The sequence below is a fragment of the Melanotaenia boesemani genome, chromosome 10 (assembly GCF_017639745.1).
Source record: "Melanotaenia boesemani isolate fMelBoe1 chromosome 10, fMelBoe1.pri, whole genome shotgun sequence".
In the NCBI taxonomy this organism is placed as follows: Eukaryota; Metazoa; Chordata; class Actinopteri; order Atheriniformes; family Melanotaeniidae; genus Melanotaenia; species Melanotaenia boesemani.
In genome coordinates this window covers 10,119,814-10,138,985 of record NC_055691.1, presented here as the reverse complement: position 1 = coordinate 10,138,985, position 19,172 = coordinate 10,119,814, and the positions used below count along the sequence as shown (strand labels likewise).

The 19,172-nt window shown below is 41.5% G+C and overlaps 3 protein-coding genes and 3 non-coding genes across 7 annotated transcripts in view; 2 read left to right on the top strand and 4 right to left on the bottom strand.

Annotated features, from left to right (window-relative positions):
- Window positions 1–19,172, top strand: part of LOC121647505 (NACHT, LRR and PYD domains-containing protein 12-like) — a gene marked incomplete at its 3' end in the record, with an annotated part of 791,953 nt that overhangs the window by 571,639 nt on the left and 201,142 nt on the right. The gene's annotated exons all lie outside the window — the stretch shown is intronic.
- On the top strand, window positions 4,979–11,153 carry LOC121646988 (niq CART3-like). Its single transcript, XM_041996157.1, has 3 exons — window positions 4,979–5,211; window positions 6,390–6,473; window positions 10,815–11,153. Exons 1-3 carry the CDS (start codon window positions 5,095–5,097, stop codon window positions 10,920–10,922), a joined length of 309 nt encoding a protein of 102 aa, XP_041852091.1. The 5' UTR covers window positions 4,979–5,094; the 3' UTR covers window positions 10,923–11,153.
- On the bottom strand, window positions 11,256–18,542 carry LOC121646985 (40S ribosomal protein S17). Of its 2 annotated transcripts, none has more exons than XM_041996151.1 (6): window positions 18,519–18,542; window positions 16,219–16,341; window positions 15,222–15,373; window positions 14,817–14,922; window positions 13,502–13,567; window positions 11,256–11,377 (listed from the first exon to the last, which is right to left on the bottom strand). In XM_041996151.1, exons 2-6 carry the CDS (start codon window positions 16,219–16,221, stop codon window positions 11,300–11,302), a joined length of 405 nt encoding a protein of 134 aa, XP_041852085.1. In that variant the 5' UTR covers window positions 16,222–16,341; window positions 18,519–18,542; the 3' UTR covers window positions 11,256–11,299. The 2 variants fall into 2 exon arrangements, with proteins under 2 accessions (XP_041852085.1, XP_041852084.1); XM_041996150.1 differs by lacking the exon at window positions 18,519–18,542 and adding an exon at window positions 16,652–16,719.
- LOC121648245 lies at window positions 11,440–11,569 on the bottom strand. Its single transcript, XR_006011932.1, has one exon. It is a non-coding gene; the product is annotated as a small nucleolar RNA SNORA71 (small nucleolar RNA).
- LOC121648244 lies at window positions 13,811–13,938 on the bottom strand. Its single transcript, XR_006011931.1, has one exon. It is a non-coding gene; the product is annotated as a small nucleolar RNA SNORA71 (small nucleolar RNA).
- LOC121648246 lies at window positions 15,053–15,180 on the bottom strand. The gene has a single exon (XR_006011933.1). It is a non-coding gene; the product is annotated as a small nucleolar RNA SNORA71 (small nucleolar RNA).

Here is a 19,172-nt window from a genome sequence, read left to right as displayed (position 1 = left end):
CGCTGAAGTCGTCTGCTGGTCCAGGATCAGCTGACCTGTCCGGCTGGTGGAGGTCTCAGACGCTGCTTTAAGCCTCAGAAGATGAACAACTCCTCTGCTCCTCGCTGGAGCATCTCTGTGTCCATTAGTGAAGATTATAGATCGTCAAAGTTTGATTTCTGCACATTAATTTTATCCAGACTTTTGTTAGGGAATGAAAATTAATGTTGAATTGATTTTATCTGTACAGCAGATTCAGAACATCACAAGTTGTACAAAATAAAAAAAACACAACGTGGATGAGAAACTCCTTTCAGCCCGGGGGCCACATCCAGTAAAATCTGATCTTTATACAGAAATAACATCATAATAACCTTTAAATAATGAAAAGGCCACATTTTCTCTTTGCTTTAGTCCAGTTAAGACAAGATGTTTACATTTAAAGAGCTATCCTTCCAGAAAATATTATGAACAACCTGAAATTTATGGAGAAAATAAGGAAAGTCTCAGTAATATTTTACATCAGTTACACATTTATTAATCTTATTTACATTTTTTATTTATTTTAATTTGTTTTAGTCATCCATTTAATTTATTCTGTATTTTTTACTATATACTGTATGTGTGTAGGTACACACACACACACACACATATGTATATATATATATATATATATATATATATATCTTATTTACATTTTTTATTTATTTAAATTTGTTTTAGTCATCCATAGACTTATAGATTTTATACGTTTTTTTTATAAAATCTTAACTATAAAATAATTTTTATTCCTTTTTTTTAACTATATATATTTATTAAGTATCACATTTCTATTCACATCATGATCAGAGGAACTTTCTGAGCTGTAGAAGTTATTCTAAATTTCATTACATTTCTAAATGTGTGTAGTAACCCTGACCACCTGAACCTACTCACCTTATTAAAATTGTAGTTAATATCCACATTTACCAAAGTCATCCTGCAGATTTGACCATCTGGCGAGCCGGTTTTAGCCCCCGGGCCATATGTTTGACACCCCTGCAATACAACAGAAACTCTATATAATAATTACGCTAATAAGCAACAAAAACAAGTTTATTTAATAATAAAGTTGTAGAGGTGGGGATTGACTCAGGAGAAACTTAATGTGTAGGAAAGTGGGGCCCAGACCAGGACCCTGAGGGACACCAGGAGTAATCACCCAGATGAACGGAGGAGCTTCTGTCGGCCCAGAAAGACTGAAACCACCTGTGATACCTGCACAGGTCTGAAGGCAATAAGAGGGTTTGATGATCAATATGAGTCTGATGAAACTTATATCTCCAAGTTTGAGAGAAATAACGTTTCCATCATGAGGCGCTTCAGAAGTCGGTCTGCCAGCCTCCGACAGGTCACCTCTGTCAGGAGCAGCAATTAAAAGATAGGACGGGTTATCAGCCAGCTGACGGAGCTTCCTGGGCAGATTAGAGGTGAAACTGAGAAGAGGAGATAATGATGGTGGACGGGTCCCATACAGCCTGAGGGATTTCAGTCATTAACCAACTTTAGAAATTTGTGTTTAATTTGAAACGAGATCGCTCCTCTAGCATCATGACAGGGCAGGTGGAATAAATCCATTCATGGACAGAAATTGATGTCTTCTTCACCTGAACGCCACAGACCTGCACCTGAGCCAGCTCTGGTCCAGACCTGCACCTGAGCCAGCTCTGGTCCAGACCTGCACATGCGCCAGCTCTGGTCCAGACCAGAGAGAACATGGTGATGTAGTCCTCTGTATATTTAGCTGTACCCGTTCCACTCCTAATCATTAACTGGTTTAGTTTTCAGACTGGAGTCTCACATGGAGCCTAAATGTTGCTCCTCACTTAGATCAAATCGTCAGCTATAAATGATGAAACGGAAATCTGCTTCCAGATCAGCAGCGGCTGGTTTACATGGAAGGACTTTTGTCCAGGGATGTTGGGACGGGCTTGTAGTTGCCAGCCAGACAACTTCAGCTCTTTTTTATTGATCTTATTTACTGATTTTATTGTCTTTTTCATGTAGAAACGGAGAGTTTTAATCATTTCAGTAGAATTATTTGGGAATATTTTAAGCTGGGCTGTTTTATCTTTTATTCCCATGTTGTTTGTCATCGTGGATGTTTTTATCTCTTTGACGTTAAACAAGTCCAACCTGAACAAGAACCCGAGCTTTAATTCACAGAAGAAGCTTCACACCACATGAAGCTCAGCTGGAGCAGCTGGAGCAGATGTTCACCATCATGTGATGTTGCTCTGTGGTGGAAAGCAAACTGGTTTGAGGCGTGATGAGGAGTTATGTCACAGAGCAGGTCAACAGATGCAGAGCAAACCTGCAGTTTTCATCTTTACTTTCACAACCAGTCAGCAGGATTTCAGTGGCTGGGAACGTTTTTGTGTCTTCATCCTGATCCTGTAAACAAATCCTTCCCAGGAGCATGGTGGAACAAGACAGCAGTTTTAAAGCCTCCCAGCTCTCTGCAAGTTCATCTCCAGCCCTGCAGGAGCTGCTTTCAGCTGCATTCAGAGTCCAGCTGGAACGGCCCATCAGCAAATCCTCGCTGACACCTGCAGGATGTCATCCTGCGGCTCAGACTCGGCAGGCCGCATGTTTACCGGTTTGTGGTCGTAATTAAAAATCTGGGATCATCACAAAGAGCAGTCGCTGCTGAATTATCAGGGTCTTAATAAAAGGAAGGAAAGCTGAGATGAAAAGATTGTTGGATGATTACATAACTGAGTCCACGCAGCCACATGAGCAGCATTTACTGATCTGAGATGCATTAGTTAACAGGAGGGGGCCTAACCGAGTCCTCCATCAGCCAAGAAGTCTGATCTCGTTCAGAGAAAGATTTACTCAGCATGTGAGAGATTATTACCATGTCTTTTATTTCAGTTACTAAGTCCTAAAATCCTAACATGAAGAAGAAACACTTCGTTTGGGAAGATTCGGATTATAATCCAGGGAAATAATCTGCCAGTGCAGAAAGGTAAGTACACCTGCTTAGATTTTCTAAAATAATAAAACATTTCTAAATCAGGTCTCTAGGGGAGCGACGAGATAAAGCGGCTCAACAGACCCCCATGATGAATAAAAACACTTCCCCTCGCCCGGGCGTGGGACACCGGGGTCCCCTCTGGAGCCAGCCCTGGAGGTGGGGCACGGTCTCCCTAAAAAGTCCATCACACAGCTTCAGTTAATCCAGAACACTGCTGCTCGAGTCCTCACTAAGACCAGAAAGCAGATCCTAGAACTCCAGTCCTCAGGTCTCTGGCTTCCTGTCTGTCAAAGAACTGACTTCGAAATCCTGCTGTTAGTTTACAAAGACCTAAATAGTTTAGGACCAAAATACATTCAGGATCTTCTGGTTCATTATCAGGGTCGGGTCTACTTTCTGTTCTCAGACTAAATGTGGACAGGCAGCGTCCATATTTTATGCTCCTCACATGTGAAACAAACTCCCAGAAAACTGCAGGTCTGCTGACTCAGCAGTTTTACATCAGGGTTGAAAACTTTTCTGTTTGCTGCCTTTGGAGTGGTAGAGTGGTCGTCTTGTAGCCTGAGGGTTGCCGGTTTGATCCTCAGCCTGTCGAGCTCATGTCAAGGTGTCTCTGAGCAAGACACCGAACCCCAAATTCTTCCTGATGGGTCGTGGTTGAGCGCCATGCATGGCAGCTTCCGCCATCAGTGTGTGAATGTGAATTATAGTGTAAAGCACTTTGGGTAAAAACGCTATATAAATACAGACCATTTACCATTTTATTTTTAGCTTGTTTCATTTCATTTGTTGTATTTCTTTTAAAGTTAGTTGGCTGGTTAGATATTTATTTTTCATCCCAGTCTGCTTGTGTAGCAGAAGAATGAAAAGTGAAGTCTTTGGAAAACTTTTCCCTCTGAGGGACCTCTCACCACAGCATCACATCCTTCCATCCCAGGAATGGTGGGATGATTGATATGCTGGGGAACAAATGATCTGATGGAGCAGCCGTCTGCAGCCTCCGGTGATAAATGTGGTGCCTCCAGCGAAGTGACACGTCTTTCAGTAACCGGTTTACCGGCTGAGAGACAAGCAGCGCGCTGCTGACTGTCAGGGCTTAAGATGTGTTCATTAGGAGGGCGGCGACCGTAACACCTCCACCCTCCCTCAGAGGAAGCTGTCGTTTCTTTCTTTAGAGTTCAATATAAGAAGGAAAAGTGAAATCACGGTGACAGTTAGGAAGGAAATCTCTTCATCCATAAACCACTTGCTGGTCTGGTACTGCTCGCTTCAGCAGCCGGCAAGAACTGATGCTGGAAACAGGCTGAACTGATGCAGACAGCTGAGTCATTAGAAAGCAGCAGCCAGTAGAACAAAGCGTTCACCTGTTTGAGCAGGAATTCTTTATTTAATGAAAACTCTGGCTCCGGTGTTCCAGGTCTGGATTCACTTTTCCTCTTTTTATTGCTCAGCACACAAAATTTTCCTCAGAAACTGACATGCTCCACCACATCTGCTCCCGGTCCGGGTTAAAACCACATCCGCTACCGGTCCGGGTTAAAACCGCATCCGTTCCTGGTACGGGTTAAAACCGCATCTGCTCCCGGTCCGGGTTAAAACCGCATCCGCTACCGGTCCGGGTTAAAACCGCATCCGTTCCCTGTACGTGTTAAAACCGCATCCGTTCCCGGTACGGGTTAAAACCGCATTCGGTCCAGATCCAGGTTGGATTATTCGGCTACAGTATGATGTAGCCGAATAATGCAGGTGAATGGCTGTTACATTAACAGTGGAGGAAACACCTGTCAAAGGTAAGAACGACGGTGCTGAGGTGGTCTAGGGGCGGTCCCCCATATCTAATCTGCTTGGGGCCCCTAAAGGCTCGGCTCTGATCTGGATATACTTTAGAATCTAAGAGAAAAGTTTGGGGATGATCGCGAGGCTCTACGTCATGGAGGCTGGAGGCTGAAGGGAGGAGGGGTGGGGGGTTCACCAAAAGATGCCGCGCGATGCGGAGCGTGCTGCAGTCAGCGCGTGAGCTCCAGGTGTTTCAGGTGAAAGCAGCGCGCGGAGTCTGAGACGTTTCACTTTTACTTTGTTTGGTTGTTGTTGTCAACATGTGGGCGCGAGCTGTGCTGTGCGCGGCGCTGCTGTCCGCCTTGTGTCCAGCTGGGAGGACGGAAGCCGAGAGGGACGAGAGAGAAGTGCAGGACTACCGAAACTCCAACAGACTGGTGAGTCTCAGCGGGCCAGATTTTATTCTCTGGATTGAATTATAATTATTTATAACATGTTTACCTTTTATATTGTTTCCATTCATTGGTGTATTTTTTTATTTTGACCATAAATTAAAAAGAAAACATGTTTCTGTTCCGAATGCTTTATCTGTAAAAACATGTTTGAATCTTTCATGTTATCTAATAATAATAATAATAATAATAATAATAATTTTTATTTATTAGGTAAATGTGAAAAATTAACAAAAATTTAAGTTATTTAAATTTTTAGAGCTGTTGAAGAAAATAATGTTTGAAGTGGGAAAAATTTAAAATTTTGTTTGAAGAATTTAAATATAGTCCATAGCTCAGTGTGTGTGTGTGTGTGTGTGTGTGTGTGTGTGTGTGTGTGTGTGTGGTTAATTGATGAAAAACATCTATCATTTAATAACTTTTATGGAGAAATAACATGTAATATTAACCTCAAAACACCTGGTAAATATTACAATGTCTTATTTATTTATCTTGTCCAAAGAATTGATTCAGTGAATTTTAGTGTTAATTTTATTACTTCTACTTTAGTAAATGTAAAATACAACAATATATAAATGAATAATGGAAATATAAGAGCCTGAATGTAATCCTCTTATCTGTCTCCTTTTGAATGAATTAATCAGTTATTATGTAAAAAAAACAATCCAAACTATTATTTATGATAAAAAGAAAGAGTTGCGACATGCTGATGATCTGTATTCCCACGTTTAAGTTAATATGCAATTACATCTTTGTACATTATTCTATTTAATTCTATAAATTTGTCTTAAACTGATTAAACATGTCAAAAATGTCTGAGTTCAGACATGTGTGTCTCATATATTCAGTCCAGGTGAAAAAAAAGGTTTTTGTTAATGTTATTATTTTCACTAAGATTATTTTTACTATTTGTATCTGTAAACGTGCGGCCCACTTCCTCGTCTTTATTAATCTTAATTGCTTTGTCTGTTGTTGGGTAAAAGCTGCCTTCAGTCGGCCCTCGGGGACAATTTAAGTGCTTTAAGAGAATAAAAACCTTCTGAACAGAGTTTTCCGTCCTGTGTGAGGGTATTGTTGCTGCTGGGGTGGGATGTTGAACCCGACTGACAGAGACGTGCGTGTGCGTGCTGATAAGTGTGCACGTGTCACCATGTTGTTCTCAGCTCGGCGCCCTGCATGAAGTCCTGGAGAAGCTGCAGACCAAGAGTATCAGTCCCTGGGGGAAGAAGTACGGACAGGTGCCCTCTGTGAGTACGGCTGGAGAAAGTACTCAGCACTTTTACACCTGAACCAGTAATAAAGCGTAACAAGTTTGTTTTTCTTTGTTATTAAAGCAGGGGTTTAGTTCAGTGGTACCCAGTCTTTGGGCTGGATCCGGTTCTGGGGGTCACCACATCAGTCTGAAGGGTCTGAAGATAAATGGAATAAGACAGAAAACAGGAGGCTCATCTGCTGCACAAATTTATGTTTAAATTTGGCTTTTTGATCATTTAGCCAAAGAAAAACTTAAACTATCTTATGTAAACATGAAAAGAAAACGTAATAATTCCATTAATGATATTTAATCATCTCATTAATTAACATTAACTGCAACTGTACAATTTTCATAAAAAAGCCCAGAACTGAGTCGTTTACTCAGTTTATCAAAAGTTATGGCAATAATTTGACAAATGATCAAAGAAAAATCATGAATTTAGTGGTTTCCAAACTAAGGGTCCGGCCCCTCTAAGTGGTTGCGAAACATTTATCTTTGGATCCTTCCAGAAGACTCATTGAACAGCTGATCTATTAATCACTTCACTTCGTTTCAGATGTTTGTGTGAGATCAGGTTCAGCTATAAAACCAGAACTTAATAATCAAACAGAATAAGAGGATTTACAGAACTGGACAAAACTCCTGATCCAGTATCTTCATCTTCTAATGTGGTCTTCATCAGCAGTTCTCCAGCTTTCTGAAGGTCTTTCAAAGTTTTTTTGGCTTTTCCCCTCATTTTCACTTCAGCCCTGGTACCGGACCAGCTCCATTCCAGTCCTGGTATCAGACCAGTTCTATTCCAGCCCTGGTACCAGACCAGTTTCATTCCAGTCCTGGTATCAGACTGGTTTCATTCCAGTCCTGGTATCAGACCAGTTCTATTCCAGCCCTGGTACCAGACCAGTTTCATTCCAGTCCTGGTATCAGACTGGTTTCATTCCAGTCCTGGTATCAGATCGGTTCCAGAGGAACTTAACTCTGACCTCTGTATCATTCAGGATAAAAGGCTCCTAACTCGCAGGATGAACCAGACTTGTGTCAACACATAAGAGACGACTTAGCAAAGAACCAGTTTAAATTAAATTTATTTTAACTTTTTGTCACAAAGATGCATCGTTTGTTCCCATTTCTGTAGTTTCATGAGTTAGACAGCAAAGATCAGACAGGTTGACAGACAGAAAACAGGATTTTAGGAGCAACAAGATGATTCCCAAATAGCTGTTAGCTGGAAACTCGGCTTATCTCAGCATGGAGGCAGAAACTGGACACGTAGAGGACAAAAGAAGAAAAAGGAAAAAACTATCTACAGCAAAGACCTGAACCAGGACCTAAGAGATGGATCTGGACCTTCAGCTGATCCATCTACTGTCGGCTGACGCTTCATCAGAAATGGTCTCCATGGAAACGTGGCTGTCAAGAAGCCATTCTTAAGGGAATCAGGGAGAAAAAAGGCTGAGGTAGGTCACATGACACAAGAACTGGACGGAAGATCAGTGGAAACAGGTCTGATAGAGGGATGGGTCCTCCCCAGAACCAGGACCTCAACATTATTGAAGCAGTGTGGGATCATCTGGACAGAGAATAGAACAAAAGGCAAAAACATCCAAGAAGATCTTCAAGGATCCTGGAGAACTATTCCTGAAGACGACTTAAAGAAATGAGTTCAGACTGTGTTGAAGAACAAAAAACATTCACTATAACTGGACAAACTCTGTTTTTACTTCATACACTTGATTTATATTTCCATTTAGACATTGTTCAATCACTGCATCTGTTTCCGTTTTTCTGGAAATATATGGAGAAAAAATACGGCTCGATCAGGACTTTTCCACAGTACTGTACCTTATTAGTGCTTCTGTGATCCACTGCAGCTCAGATTTATTTCCATGTTAATAACTGCAAATAAAAATTATTTCTGGATCAATAATGTTTCCCACACAACCCGGTTAGGAGGTTTCTGGATATTTTAGGTGTGCGTTAAAAAATCCTTTCTGTTTATAATAATAATAATAATGCATTTTATTTGTATAGCACTTTATATCGCAGGAAATCTCAAAGTGCTTACATAAAACAGGAATTAAAAAAAGTAAATAAAATACTATTTAGCAGAAGGCCTTTTTTTTTTTTTTTTTTTTAAAAAAAAAGGAAGGTTTTCAAGTTTTGCTTAAAAACTTCTAAAGACTGTGGACTCTAAGGTGGTCTGGTAGGATGTTCCACAGCCTTGGGGCAGCAGCTGAAAAGGCCCGATCACCCATGCTACGAAGCTTGGTTCTGGGAACTTGGAGGGTGTTTGTGGTTGTAGAACAGAGGGTTCGTGAGGAGGGGTGAGGAGTTCCTGTAGGTAAAGAGAGGCATGTCCATGAATGCACTGGTAGGTGAGGAGGGAGACCTTGTATTCTATTCTGAGTGGGATGGGGAGCCAGTGAAGAGTTTTCAGGATGGGGGTGATATGATTTTGCTTGTGCACCCTCATCCACCCTCATCAGGATCCTGGCAGCGCTGTTCTGGATGTATTGCAGTCTCTGAATGCTCTTGCCCAATGAGGAGTGCATTACAGTAATCTAGCTTGGAGGAGACAAAGGCATAGACGAGCTTCCCTGCATGTTCCAGGGTTGGGCGGAGTTTGGCGACGTTCTTGAGGTGGAAAAATTGGGTAAGGTGAGGGCCCATTTTAACACCCAAGTTAGAGGCAGATGTGGAAAGGAGGATGTTTTGGCCAGAGAAGGTGATGCTAGTGATGGTGGAGGAGCAGAGCTTGTGTGCAGTGCCAAAAAGAATGACTTCTGTTTTCGAACTGTTCAGCTGGAGGAAATTTAGCTTCATCCATGTCTCTATCTCCTCCAGGCAGGTGGTCAGTGTGGATGTTGGGAGCGGAGCAGAGGTGGTGGGGGTTGCTTTGAGATAGAGCTGTGTGTCATCAGCATAACAGTGGGAGGATATCCCATGTCTGCTGATGTTATTGCCGAGGGGGAGCATGTAAATGGTGAAAAGGGTGGGGCCTAACAAAGAGCCCTGACGTTTAAGAAAAATTTAAATACGAATTTCAAAGTTTTTCAACAGAAACACACCCAAACAATATTCTCCCACATGAGGAAACAACCAGAATGGATGCAAGAAACTGAGGGAAAAACAACCCGAAAGGACAAAAACGTCCATGATGACCTTCAAGGGTTAAATGTATAAAGTATAAATTACTGCTATCTGGTGAAGTTGGAGACAGCAGCTAATTAAATACACCCCCCTATTAAACATGTATCTGTATGCAGAAAAAATGCCAGTGAAGAACAAAACGAGCAACGTTTTGTTTCTTCTTCACTGATCTGAGACAAACCGCACCAGTTTTTCTTTTCTTCTGTCTTCATCTTCCTGAAGGTTCTTGTTTTCTCTTCCTTGACGAGGTGGACTCATTCAGAGCGACTGTCTTCTTCATTCATATTCTTCTTCTATGTTCCTTTCATGGTGGTTTGCAGATAAATTGTGCAGATTCCCAGAATGAGTCTGCTCTGCAGACACAGGGATTCCTTTAGCTTCTCTAAGACAGTTGTCCCAACCCTGCTCCTCAAGGCCCACTATCCTGCAGGTCCTAGATGTCTCCCTGCTGCAACACACCTGATGGCTCTCTGACAAGCGCTGCACAAGTCTGCTAATGAGCCATGAATTTAAATCAGGTGTGCTGCAGCAGGGAAACATCTAAAACCTGCGGGATAGTGGGCCTTGAGAATCAGGGTTGGGGACCTCTGCTCTTGGAGCCCATCTTCAGCTCTGCCCTCAGATGAGTTTAAGTCAACATGAGTATGTATGTGGGTTCAAATATTGGTGAATAGAACAAAATCTTAGTTTGATGTAGGTTCCATCCCACTGGGGAAAATACATGTGTATAAAGACATCTTTTGTAAAGGTTAATGTACCAGACCATGATTGGACTTTTTTTTTTAAATATCTTAATGATGCACAAAATAAATATGCTGTGGCTTTTTTCTACATCTAGTAATTTAAATCCCCACAAATGCTGTTTTAACTACATATACTTTTACTATATGATCTGCACAATATCTAAATATTAAATCATTCAGCTTCATTAGGGAAATCGTTGCTTCTGGGAAAATGCCCAGTGTGCCCAGTCCATCCCTGCCTGCACTGGTTCAGTTCCAAAAGATACGATGGTACAAAAGCTTGGTCTGCTTTGGCTCCGTAGACTTGAACATTAGAGCCTGAAGTTAGAGTCTGCATGGCTCAGTGAATGTAGCTGAACTTAACTCAGACCTGCAGCAGAAAGTCCATGTGCATCATGTGTGAGCGTTAACTAAAGCGTGTGCATGTGTTTTGTGTTCAGTGTGACCTCGGCGAGCACTGCGCCGTGAGGAAAGGATCTCGGATCGGGAAGATGTGCGACTGTCCTCAAGGAGCCTTCTGCAACTTCTTCCTGCTCAAATGCTTATGAGCCAGTCAGAGTATATTTTAAATTGTAAAGTTTACAAATATAAATAAAGATGTGTTAAGAAGTGTGAAATCAGTGATCTGCATTAAAGACGTTTTGCTTTAAGCTGACTGTTTTTCCATCAGCCATGTTGGTGAAGATGAAGGATAAAACTGGGATTGGTGGGATTAGACTGACCAGGTTACTCTAACATGTCTGACTCCAGTAAGATGATTAAAGACTTCATTTATTTCAGTTTATCTCCACATTCTTGTACTGGACAGATAATTTAACATTTCCAAAGTTTCCATCTGAAACCAAGACGTCCACAAATCAACAGTCCTGCACAGCCGAGGGTTTTGTCCCAAAGGGTTTTTATTAGGAAGAAACTTTACAGATGTCTAGACTCCTCGAGGCTGCTTGAAGTTCATGCCGACGGGGGGCTGGGTGACCTGCAGGTTGGACAGACTGCCGAAGTCCTGAGGAAAGAGAAAAGACAGGCTGGTGTGAGATCTGGATCCGGTTCGGTTCAGGGTGTGAATGTCTGAGAACACCAGAGTTCGACAGGAACCGTCGGTCCTGCAAACACGGGAAAGGCTCTCAGCTTCATCTTCCTGCATGTTTAAATGACCACAGCCACGACAACGCCATGATCACCTTTCGATGCAGGATGGAGGGAAACATGTAGGCCTGATGAAATCATTCCTCCTGAAGAATTACGCTTAAATAAACTCACACTTTATTATTGAAGAAAAGTCATTAACTAATTTTCTAATCACATTTATTTTCAAGCTCAGTACAAAATATGAAAGTTTCTTCTGAAAGAGAAAAATCGGGAAGTGTGAAAAGGCCGACTAGTTGTGCAGAAAACGGCTCATTCAGAGCTGAAGCATGAAAACGCTGCATCCTTAACCCTGCCCACATCCAGGACTTCATTCTGTTTTAATCTACCACCTAAAAACATGTTTACCAGCACAACTTCATCCAGATGATCTGATCTTTTTTCACTTTAACTTTATTTACATGTTGGGCTCAAATTGTGTAGAGAGAGAACTTAAAACAGCTGACTTAAACAAGTGGTTTCCAACTTAATTTCCTTGAAGACCCCCTTAATGCAACCACCAGGCAGTAGACCTCCAACCCCCACCGATGCTCGGTTTTACAGGTACATCTCAAAAAATTAGAATATCATGAAAAAAGTCCCTTTTTTTGGTCACTCATTTCAGAAAGAGAAACCCAGATATACAGGTTCATGACAGAGGGAAATATTTCACTCTGACTTTTGACTAACAGATCATAAAAACCCAAAATTCAGGCTCAGAAAATGAGAATATTGTGAAAATGTTCTATATTGGAAGTCATGGTGAACAGCTAATTACCTGAAAACACCTGATGAGGTTTCCTGAGCCTTTAAATGCTCCCAGCCAGGTCAGTAGGCTACACAAGCATGACAAGACTCCTGAGTTCAGATGCCCAGAACACACCCTCCACAGGGAGGGCAAGCCACAAAAGGTCATTGCTTACAGAAGCTGGTTGTTCAGAGTGCTGTGTGTGCTAGCATAGTCATGGACAGCTGAGTGGAGGGAAGAGATGTGGCATAGACGGACCGCAGCCTGGAGAGGGTTGTCAGTCAAAATCCATTCATGAGTTTGGGGGAGCTTCACAAGTAATGGACTAAGTCGGTGCATCAAGAGCCACGACACCCAGACGGATCCTAGACGTGGCTACAATTTCCACAGTCGCCCTTCTGGGAGGCATGTCTTCTGTCGGTGCTGGTCCACTGGGCTTCATTAAGTCCAGAGTCCACGCAGCGTCTACCAGGAGATTTTAGAGCATTTCATGCTTCCTTCAGCAGAAAAGCTTTTTGGAGATGCTGACTTTATTTTCCAGCAGTACTTGGTACCTGACCACACTGCCACAAGAACCAGAACCTGGTTCAATGACCAAGAGCTTACTGGGCTTGATTGGCCAGCAGACTCTCCTGACCTGAACCCTGCAGAGAATCTGTGGGGTATTGTGAAGAGGAAGATGAGACACCAGACCCAACAATGCAGATGACCTGAAGGTCACTATCAAAGCAACCTGGGCATCCATCACACCTGAGCAGTGCCACAGGCTGACGGCCTTCACGCAACAATGCAGCAATTCATAGGAAAGAAGCCAGACCCGGTACTGTGTGCACAGGCATGAACGTACTGGCATTTCTGTTTAAAATTAACTTTTCATTGATCTCATGTAGTATTCTCATCAGACTGAATTCTGGGTTTTCACAATCTGTAAGATGTGATTGTGTGTGTGTGTGTGTGTGTGTATATATATATATATATATATGTGTTTTATCCCTGGGAAAAAAAAGTTTTAGATTTCTCAAAGTGAACAAAAAGCTTTGAGAAAAACAGTTGTGAGTCGTTTCCATGGCAACATCAGAGACTTTAATCAGAAATCAGAAGATCCGGAGTCTACAGAGCACAAGAGGCAGGAGCAGATGGAGAAATGAGACTGGCTGGAAATTTACTTCCTGCATGTCTCCGCTATGGACCATCTCTACACCATAACGTGTCCTCAGATAGATGCACCGTGTTACTGTGGAGTTGCAGACTTACCAGCAGCTTCAGCATCTCCTTGGTGTCAGGATCCACTTCAATCAGCTCCTGGTCCAGAGCAGACACCTGCACAGGTAAACAGAAAACACACCGATGAGGAGGAAAACTCTGCAGCCTGGTTGTTTTATCTGACAGATGAAGCCGTGATGTGCACGCGTAAGCTGACGTTTTTCTGAAAACACCAAATCCACATTAAATCTTGAAGTAGTTGCTTAAAAACAAATGACTGCTGTAGCTCTCAGATTATTTACAGTGAGGCTGTTTTCTGTCGGACGGGAGGATTTACACACAGGAGTTCATGCAACATTTTGTCTGAGAGCGCCAGGGTTTAAAAGGAACAGAAAATCCTTCAAACACGGGAAAAAGCTCCCAGGTTGATGTTCCTGTACTATCAATGACCTGGCGACAAACACACCATGATCACTTTCGATACAGGAGCCACATACGGCAGGAAAACACTGACAAACGGAGCTGAGAACAACAGCAAACAGGAAACATGCCGATGTTTGTCCTGGTTAATAATGATCATCTGGCCAAAGCAACATATGCAGCACAAACACTTATAAGAACGTAAAGACAAAGTTTTACTTAAATGTCAAATAAATCTACTTTCAGAAAGTTTCATTCTTTAAAATTTAAGAACTCGCACAGAGATTAGGGGAACAAAAGTCCTCCAGCAAAATGTCCACAACCAGTAACCTCAGCAAGCATTAGCTAATTCAGCATCTTATAAAAACAATTTTCTCCACAAAGCAGTGCATAAAAAAGAAATACAAACACATTCAACCCAGGAAACAACTGCACACTAGCAGGTAAAAACACCTGTGAGACCATTATTTTTCTTTTCAGACACACAGAACTTATTGATTGGACATTACCGTCAATCTAAGCTTTCTGATTGGTGGAAAGTTTGACAGGAAGTGGCTTCATCATCATTTCCAGGTCTAAATAGACGTCTCTTGTGACCTCTATTTAGACCTGATCTTTTTATGATGAAATGTGATAAATAATGCTGTTATCATGGATCACTCATAATGAATTTACCAGATAGTCTTTAAATAAACACTACATTAAACCTCCTGGATGGGATAGAAATGCCTGGAAAAATTCTGTAGATCACCTAAAGGGTAGCTGTCCATCACAGCTTATCCCACAGAGCTACACACTAAGTTCACACTGAGACACTGGTGATTGTGATGATAGAGGCGTTGGCACTTGTGGGATGCTGGTGATTTAGTGGAGTTTTAAGGGTTAAACACCCACATCATGACAGAAGTCTCTCTGTTCAAACCAGTGTGGCGAAGCGTTTACTGACCTCTGGGACATAGTTGTCCCTCCTCTCCCTCTCCTCCTCCTGCAGCTTGATGGAAATTCCTCTGACTGGACCTCTCTGGATCCTCTTCATCAGATGTGTCACATACCTACGGGAGTAGCAGACGGCCACCGTGGTTTACAGGACAGTAAAAAGCATTTCGATTTGAGACCATTTCATCTTCAGTTGAACAGCTAGAGATGCGTAGTGTACCATCACACTTCTTTCAAATGTTGAAATGTCTGAGAGAAAAAGGGGTCTGACAGGAACTGATCATCCTTCAAACACGGGAAAGTCTCAGATTCATCTTCCTGTAGTTTTAATGACCTGGCAACACAGACGCCATAATCACACTTTCGTCACAGGGCGACAACAGCCACCCACGGGCGTGAGCAGCGCTCCACTCACCCGGCAATCTTGTTGCGTAGCTTCTTGCTCGGGATGATGGCGATCTCCTCGCACACCCTCTTGTTGGTGTGGAAGTCATTTCCCAGTCGGGTGTAGTATTTCTCGATGATGACCCTGGCGGCCTTCTTCACCGTCTTGGTCCTGACTCGTCCCTGCAGACACACGGTAAATAACACACATTCAACCTCGACGACATATGCAGACAACTTCTAAGCATGTGGAGGATGTGAGGGTATTTTCACATTGTGTTGCATGCTAGGCCGAATCATCACATGTTTAATTTTAAATTACAAATAATCTTGAAAACACTTGAAATTTAGGAATTCACTCCAATCCACATGCAAGCCAAACTAAAACCTGTAACTACTGTCACCAGTTAGACCTAGATAAATTCTCTCACCATTGATACTCACCTTAGCTACTGGCTAACATGGATCTGTGGTCAGAACACCTACTTAACCTGCAAGACATGTAGATTCATCTAGAAGCTTATTTAATCATTATGTGTAATCTAGCTAAGACAGTTGAGCATTGTATTGCTCGTGTGACGATCCGCCCTCCTGCAGCTTAGCTTGCTGCCTGAATCAGCTACCACACTGAAGCTAGCTACCGGTTTAGCTACCACAGCTCACGAAAAGCGTCAGTAATTAAGAGAAATTTGTGTACTCAGCACACAGTGTACAAAGACAAATAAGAGCTTTGACTTATAGTTTACTTACGTCCGGTTGAACCGGTTAATACTAATAAATAAAAAATAATTTAAAAAAAACTCAGAAACGACAGGTCATTCAGCAGAACAGCGGCTAAACAACAGCAGCAATCCTTCGATCAAGAAATGCCAATAATCCGCTCAGCTTTGGTCATCATGCTTCAATACAGCATCTACCGGATAATAATAACGACCCGATTTCGACAGATGATACTAGACGATAACATAAACCATTAAAACAGCAGGATTACGTTAGATAGCAGCGATAGACACGAAAAAATTACCCACCATGTTGGATCGGCCTGGTAGAAGAGGACGAGATGACTTCCGGTGGAAGTTTAAACCTGCAGGCGGATGTCGAGAAAGAGACGATCCGCAGCTGTAGCGACACCAAACGGCAGGAGGCTGCAACTACAACAACAAGGAAGCGAACAATAACGAAATATGAACAGTGATTAAGGCAATGATCATATTATTAATCCAGTACTACACTCTGTTGTTTTCACACTCTGAATGGCGGAGATTTTATGGATAAAAATGTAAAAGCAAACTCGCGAGATTGACTAAATAGTTTATCTTTTCTTTGACAAAATAAAATAACACGTTTAAGGATTATACTTCAGTTTTCTGATAAAAGTAACAACTGAATATTACTTCTTTCCATGACCAGAACAGGACATCCTGAGTTAAAGCATAGAGAGGATTTACAGCAACATCTTACATGTGATGGGTGGGAAGTTCCTGGCAAAAGGGTCAAATTCAAACAGCTAACATATGCGCACCTACCTACATCACCCCAGTAATAAATCACATAAAATTCCTGATCTCTGTTTTAAAAATGGACAATTCAAGGAAACATGTTGACACTGTGTGGAACTCTAGCTACTGTAAATAAATAAGTCCTGGAAATGGGTCAAACACATAGAGAAGATCTTGTCCATGCAATTAGCACTGGAGCCCAAATTGTTCCAGTTTTCCTTCAGAGTTACATTTGAGGAAGAAAGAAAAGATCCTTATAGGTTTATGACTGTTGCATCATGGAAAAATGTGTACAGATCAGAAATTGATAACTGGTTAGAGGAAATGTGTGGAGCTTTAGAAAAAATAACGGTATAAAAAAATTCAGGGGTCGTAACAGAAGCCTAAAGTTTCAGGTTGTGAAAGCGGGCATCTTCACTCCTCAATAAATCGGTTTGAAAATAAATGCAACTCGTGCTTTTGTGACAACCATCCTCGTTGTAGGGTTGGTGGTCCCAATGAAATCTCAATGAGAAAAACGTTGAAAGAAGGATTCTGAAAAACATTTTCTAATTTAGAACTTTAGCTAAGCCAGCTTTATTTATAAAGCACTTTAAAAACTGTACAAATACATAAAACATCTAAAAGGCAAAATAAATTTAGGAAAATAATAAAACAATGTAAAATGAGACCAAAATTAAAATAATTAAAACAAGATAATATATAAACACCATAATAATATTAAAAAATAATAATGATAAAATCAACTCTCACACTGGGTCAAAGGCCAAAGAGAAGAAAATAAGTTTTATGGGATTTATTTAATGTAATATTTTATTCGAAACAATCTCAGAGGCAACAAGGTCACCTGTGCAAAGAACTCCTAGTATTTAATTGGAAAAGCCAAAATCAGCACTCAGCAGCTTCATGTCGGTGGTGTTTGATAATCTTTTTGGCTAATTTCCTGCACATGTATCACACCACACATCTGTGTGAACATCAAGATTGGTCGTCACGTCTGGCACGACAACCCAAATGTGATTTTTTCTAATTAATTTATTTATTTGTTAGCTACCAGTTAAGCTAGTGAGCACATGTTGTTGTCTAGCAAAGAAAACCCTAACCCACTGGTAGCTCTCTTTATACTTTTACATGCTAATAAATGTTTCATTATAACCACATTGAGTGAAAAGGACTTAGAGGAACACAGAAAAATGGAAAAGTTATGTTTTCATCTCACTTCAATGCCAAGTGTAAAACTACTGAAATTAGCATGTAGCTAATCTGTGACCACTTCTTTTTTATTTTTTTTTTTAGTAAATTCTGCACCAACATCACCTGCACTAACCAACCCCGTTCCCCCCAACTACCATATGAGAAACCTTTTCGTTGTCTATTGTTGTTTATTTTTTATATTATTTGCTTGCTTATTTTACATTTTTATTATATGTCATATCTGAAAAAGCAATGGAAAATGAAAATAAAAGAGAAAGACGGAGAATATAAACCAGGAAACTGAATTTAAATAGTACATGTTTCAATATCAGGAGTAAAGTTATGTCACAGTTTGACAGCTAAAATAAAGCAAAGTGAAAACATGAGCCAGTTTAAAAGAAAATATGAAATTCAAATTTTAAATTAACATAAGGATGAAGAACAGCAGATTAATTTGGGGTGGTAATGAGCTGTGCGGTAGGAATGGAGTAGGAACATGAAGGTTTATAACTGTGAGGAGAAGGACATGTAAACATGTAAATGTTTGAAATAAACCATAAACCAACACCAACATGGAAATACAGATTTTATCTGCTACAGTTAAACGTAAAAACTATGAGAAACTTGAGACTTACATAGACATAGACTGAGGAAGAGAAAAGGAGGTCCACTGATTAACAATGATCAGTGTCCCTGCATCATCCAGCAGCTGTTATCACTGAGCAATCAGCTCCAATCAGCTCCCTCTGCACTGAGGATCATATAAAAGCAGCTGCTGCAGCTTGAAGTCAGAGTGCTCTGAGCTTTGTGTTGTCTGTCAGCAGCAGGGTCCAGGTCAGCTTTAACTGCAGCAGAATGAGGTGAGGACCTTCCAGTCTCCTACAGAGCTTCTAAAAGGTGGCTCTGGTCCTGGCCTGCTCCAGTGTTTCAGAGAGGAAAAACAATCTGCATCAGTCACAGCATTACTGTGCAGTGAAGCTCCTCAGGCTGGTGCATGTTGGGTGGAGGTGGTGGGGGTTGAATGATGGACCCACTGGTCTGGAATGTCTTGTAACCTCCATGATGTGTTTGCAGGGTGTTGTGGATTTCTCTGTTGCTGGTTGGAAGCATCACCTGTTTTCCTCAAGAATCAGGTAAATGATAAATGACTGGAACGAGCAGCTGAAGCTGTGACTGGATGCTGATTCCTACTGAACTTGTTCTCCACAGGAGGACCTGTGTGGTACCCTGCTCCATCCTCTGGAGGCTCTCAAGATCCCCACCATAAACCTACTGGGCAGTCTGGTTCT

What these genes read in the sequence shown, in the direction of transcription:
- LOC121646985 (XM_041996151.1), bottom strand. An exon ending in GGGACAACTATGTCCCAGAG is followed by an intron (nt 13,568 to 14,816) that starts GTCAGTAAACGC and finishes TTACCTGTGCAG; the next exon opens with GTGTCTGCTCTGGACCAGGA. An exon ending in AGGAGATGCTGAAGCTGCTG is followed by an intron (nt 11,378 to 13,501) that starts GTAAGTCTGCAA and finishes CTCTTTCCTCAG; the next exon opens with GACTTCGGCAGTCTGTCCAA.
- LOC121646988 (XM_041996157.1), top strand. Translation starts at nt 5,095, where the DNA reads ATGTGGGCGCGAGCTGTGCTGTGCGCGGCGCTGCTGTCCGCCTTGTGT. An exon ending in ACCGAAACTCCAACAGACTG is followed by an intron (nt 5,212 to 6,389) that starts GTGAGTCTCAGC and finishes TGTTGTTCTCAG; the next exon opens with CTCGGCGCCCTGCATGAAGT. An exon ending in AGTACGGACAGGTGCCCTCT is followed by an intron (nt 6,474 to 10,814) that starts GTGAGTACGGCT and finishes TTTTGTGTTCAG; the next exon opens with TGTGACCTCGGCGAGCACTG.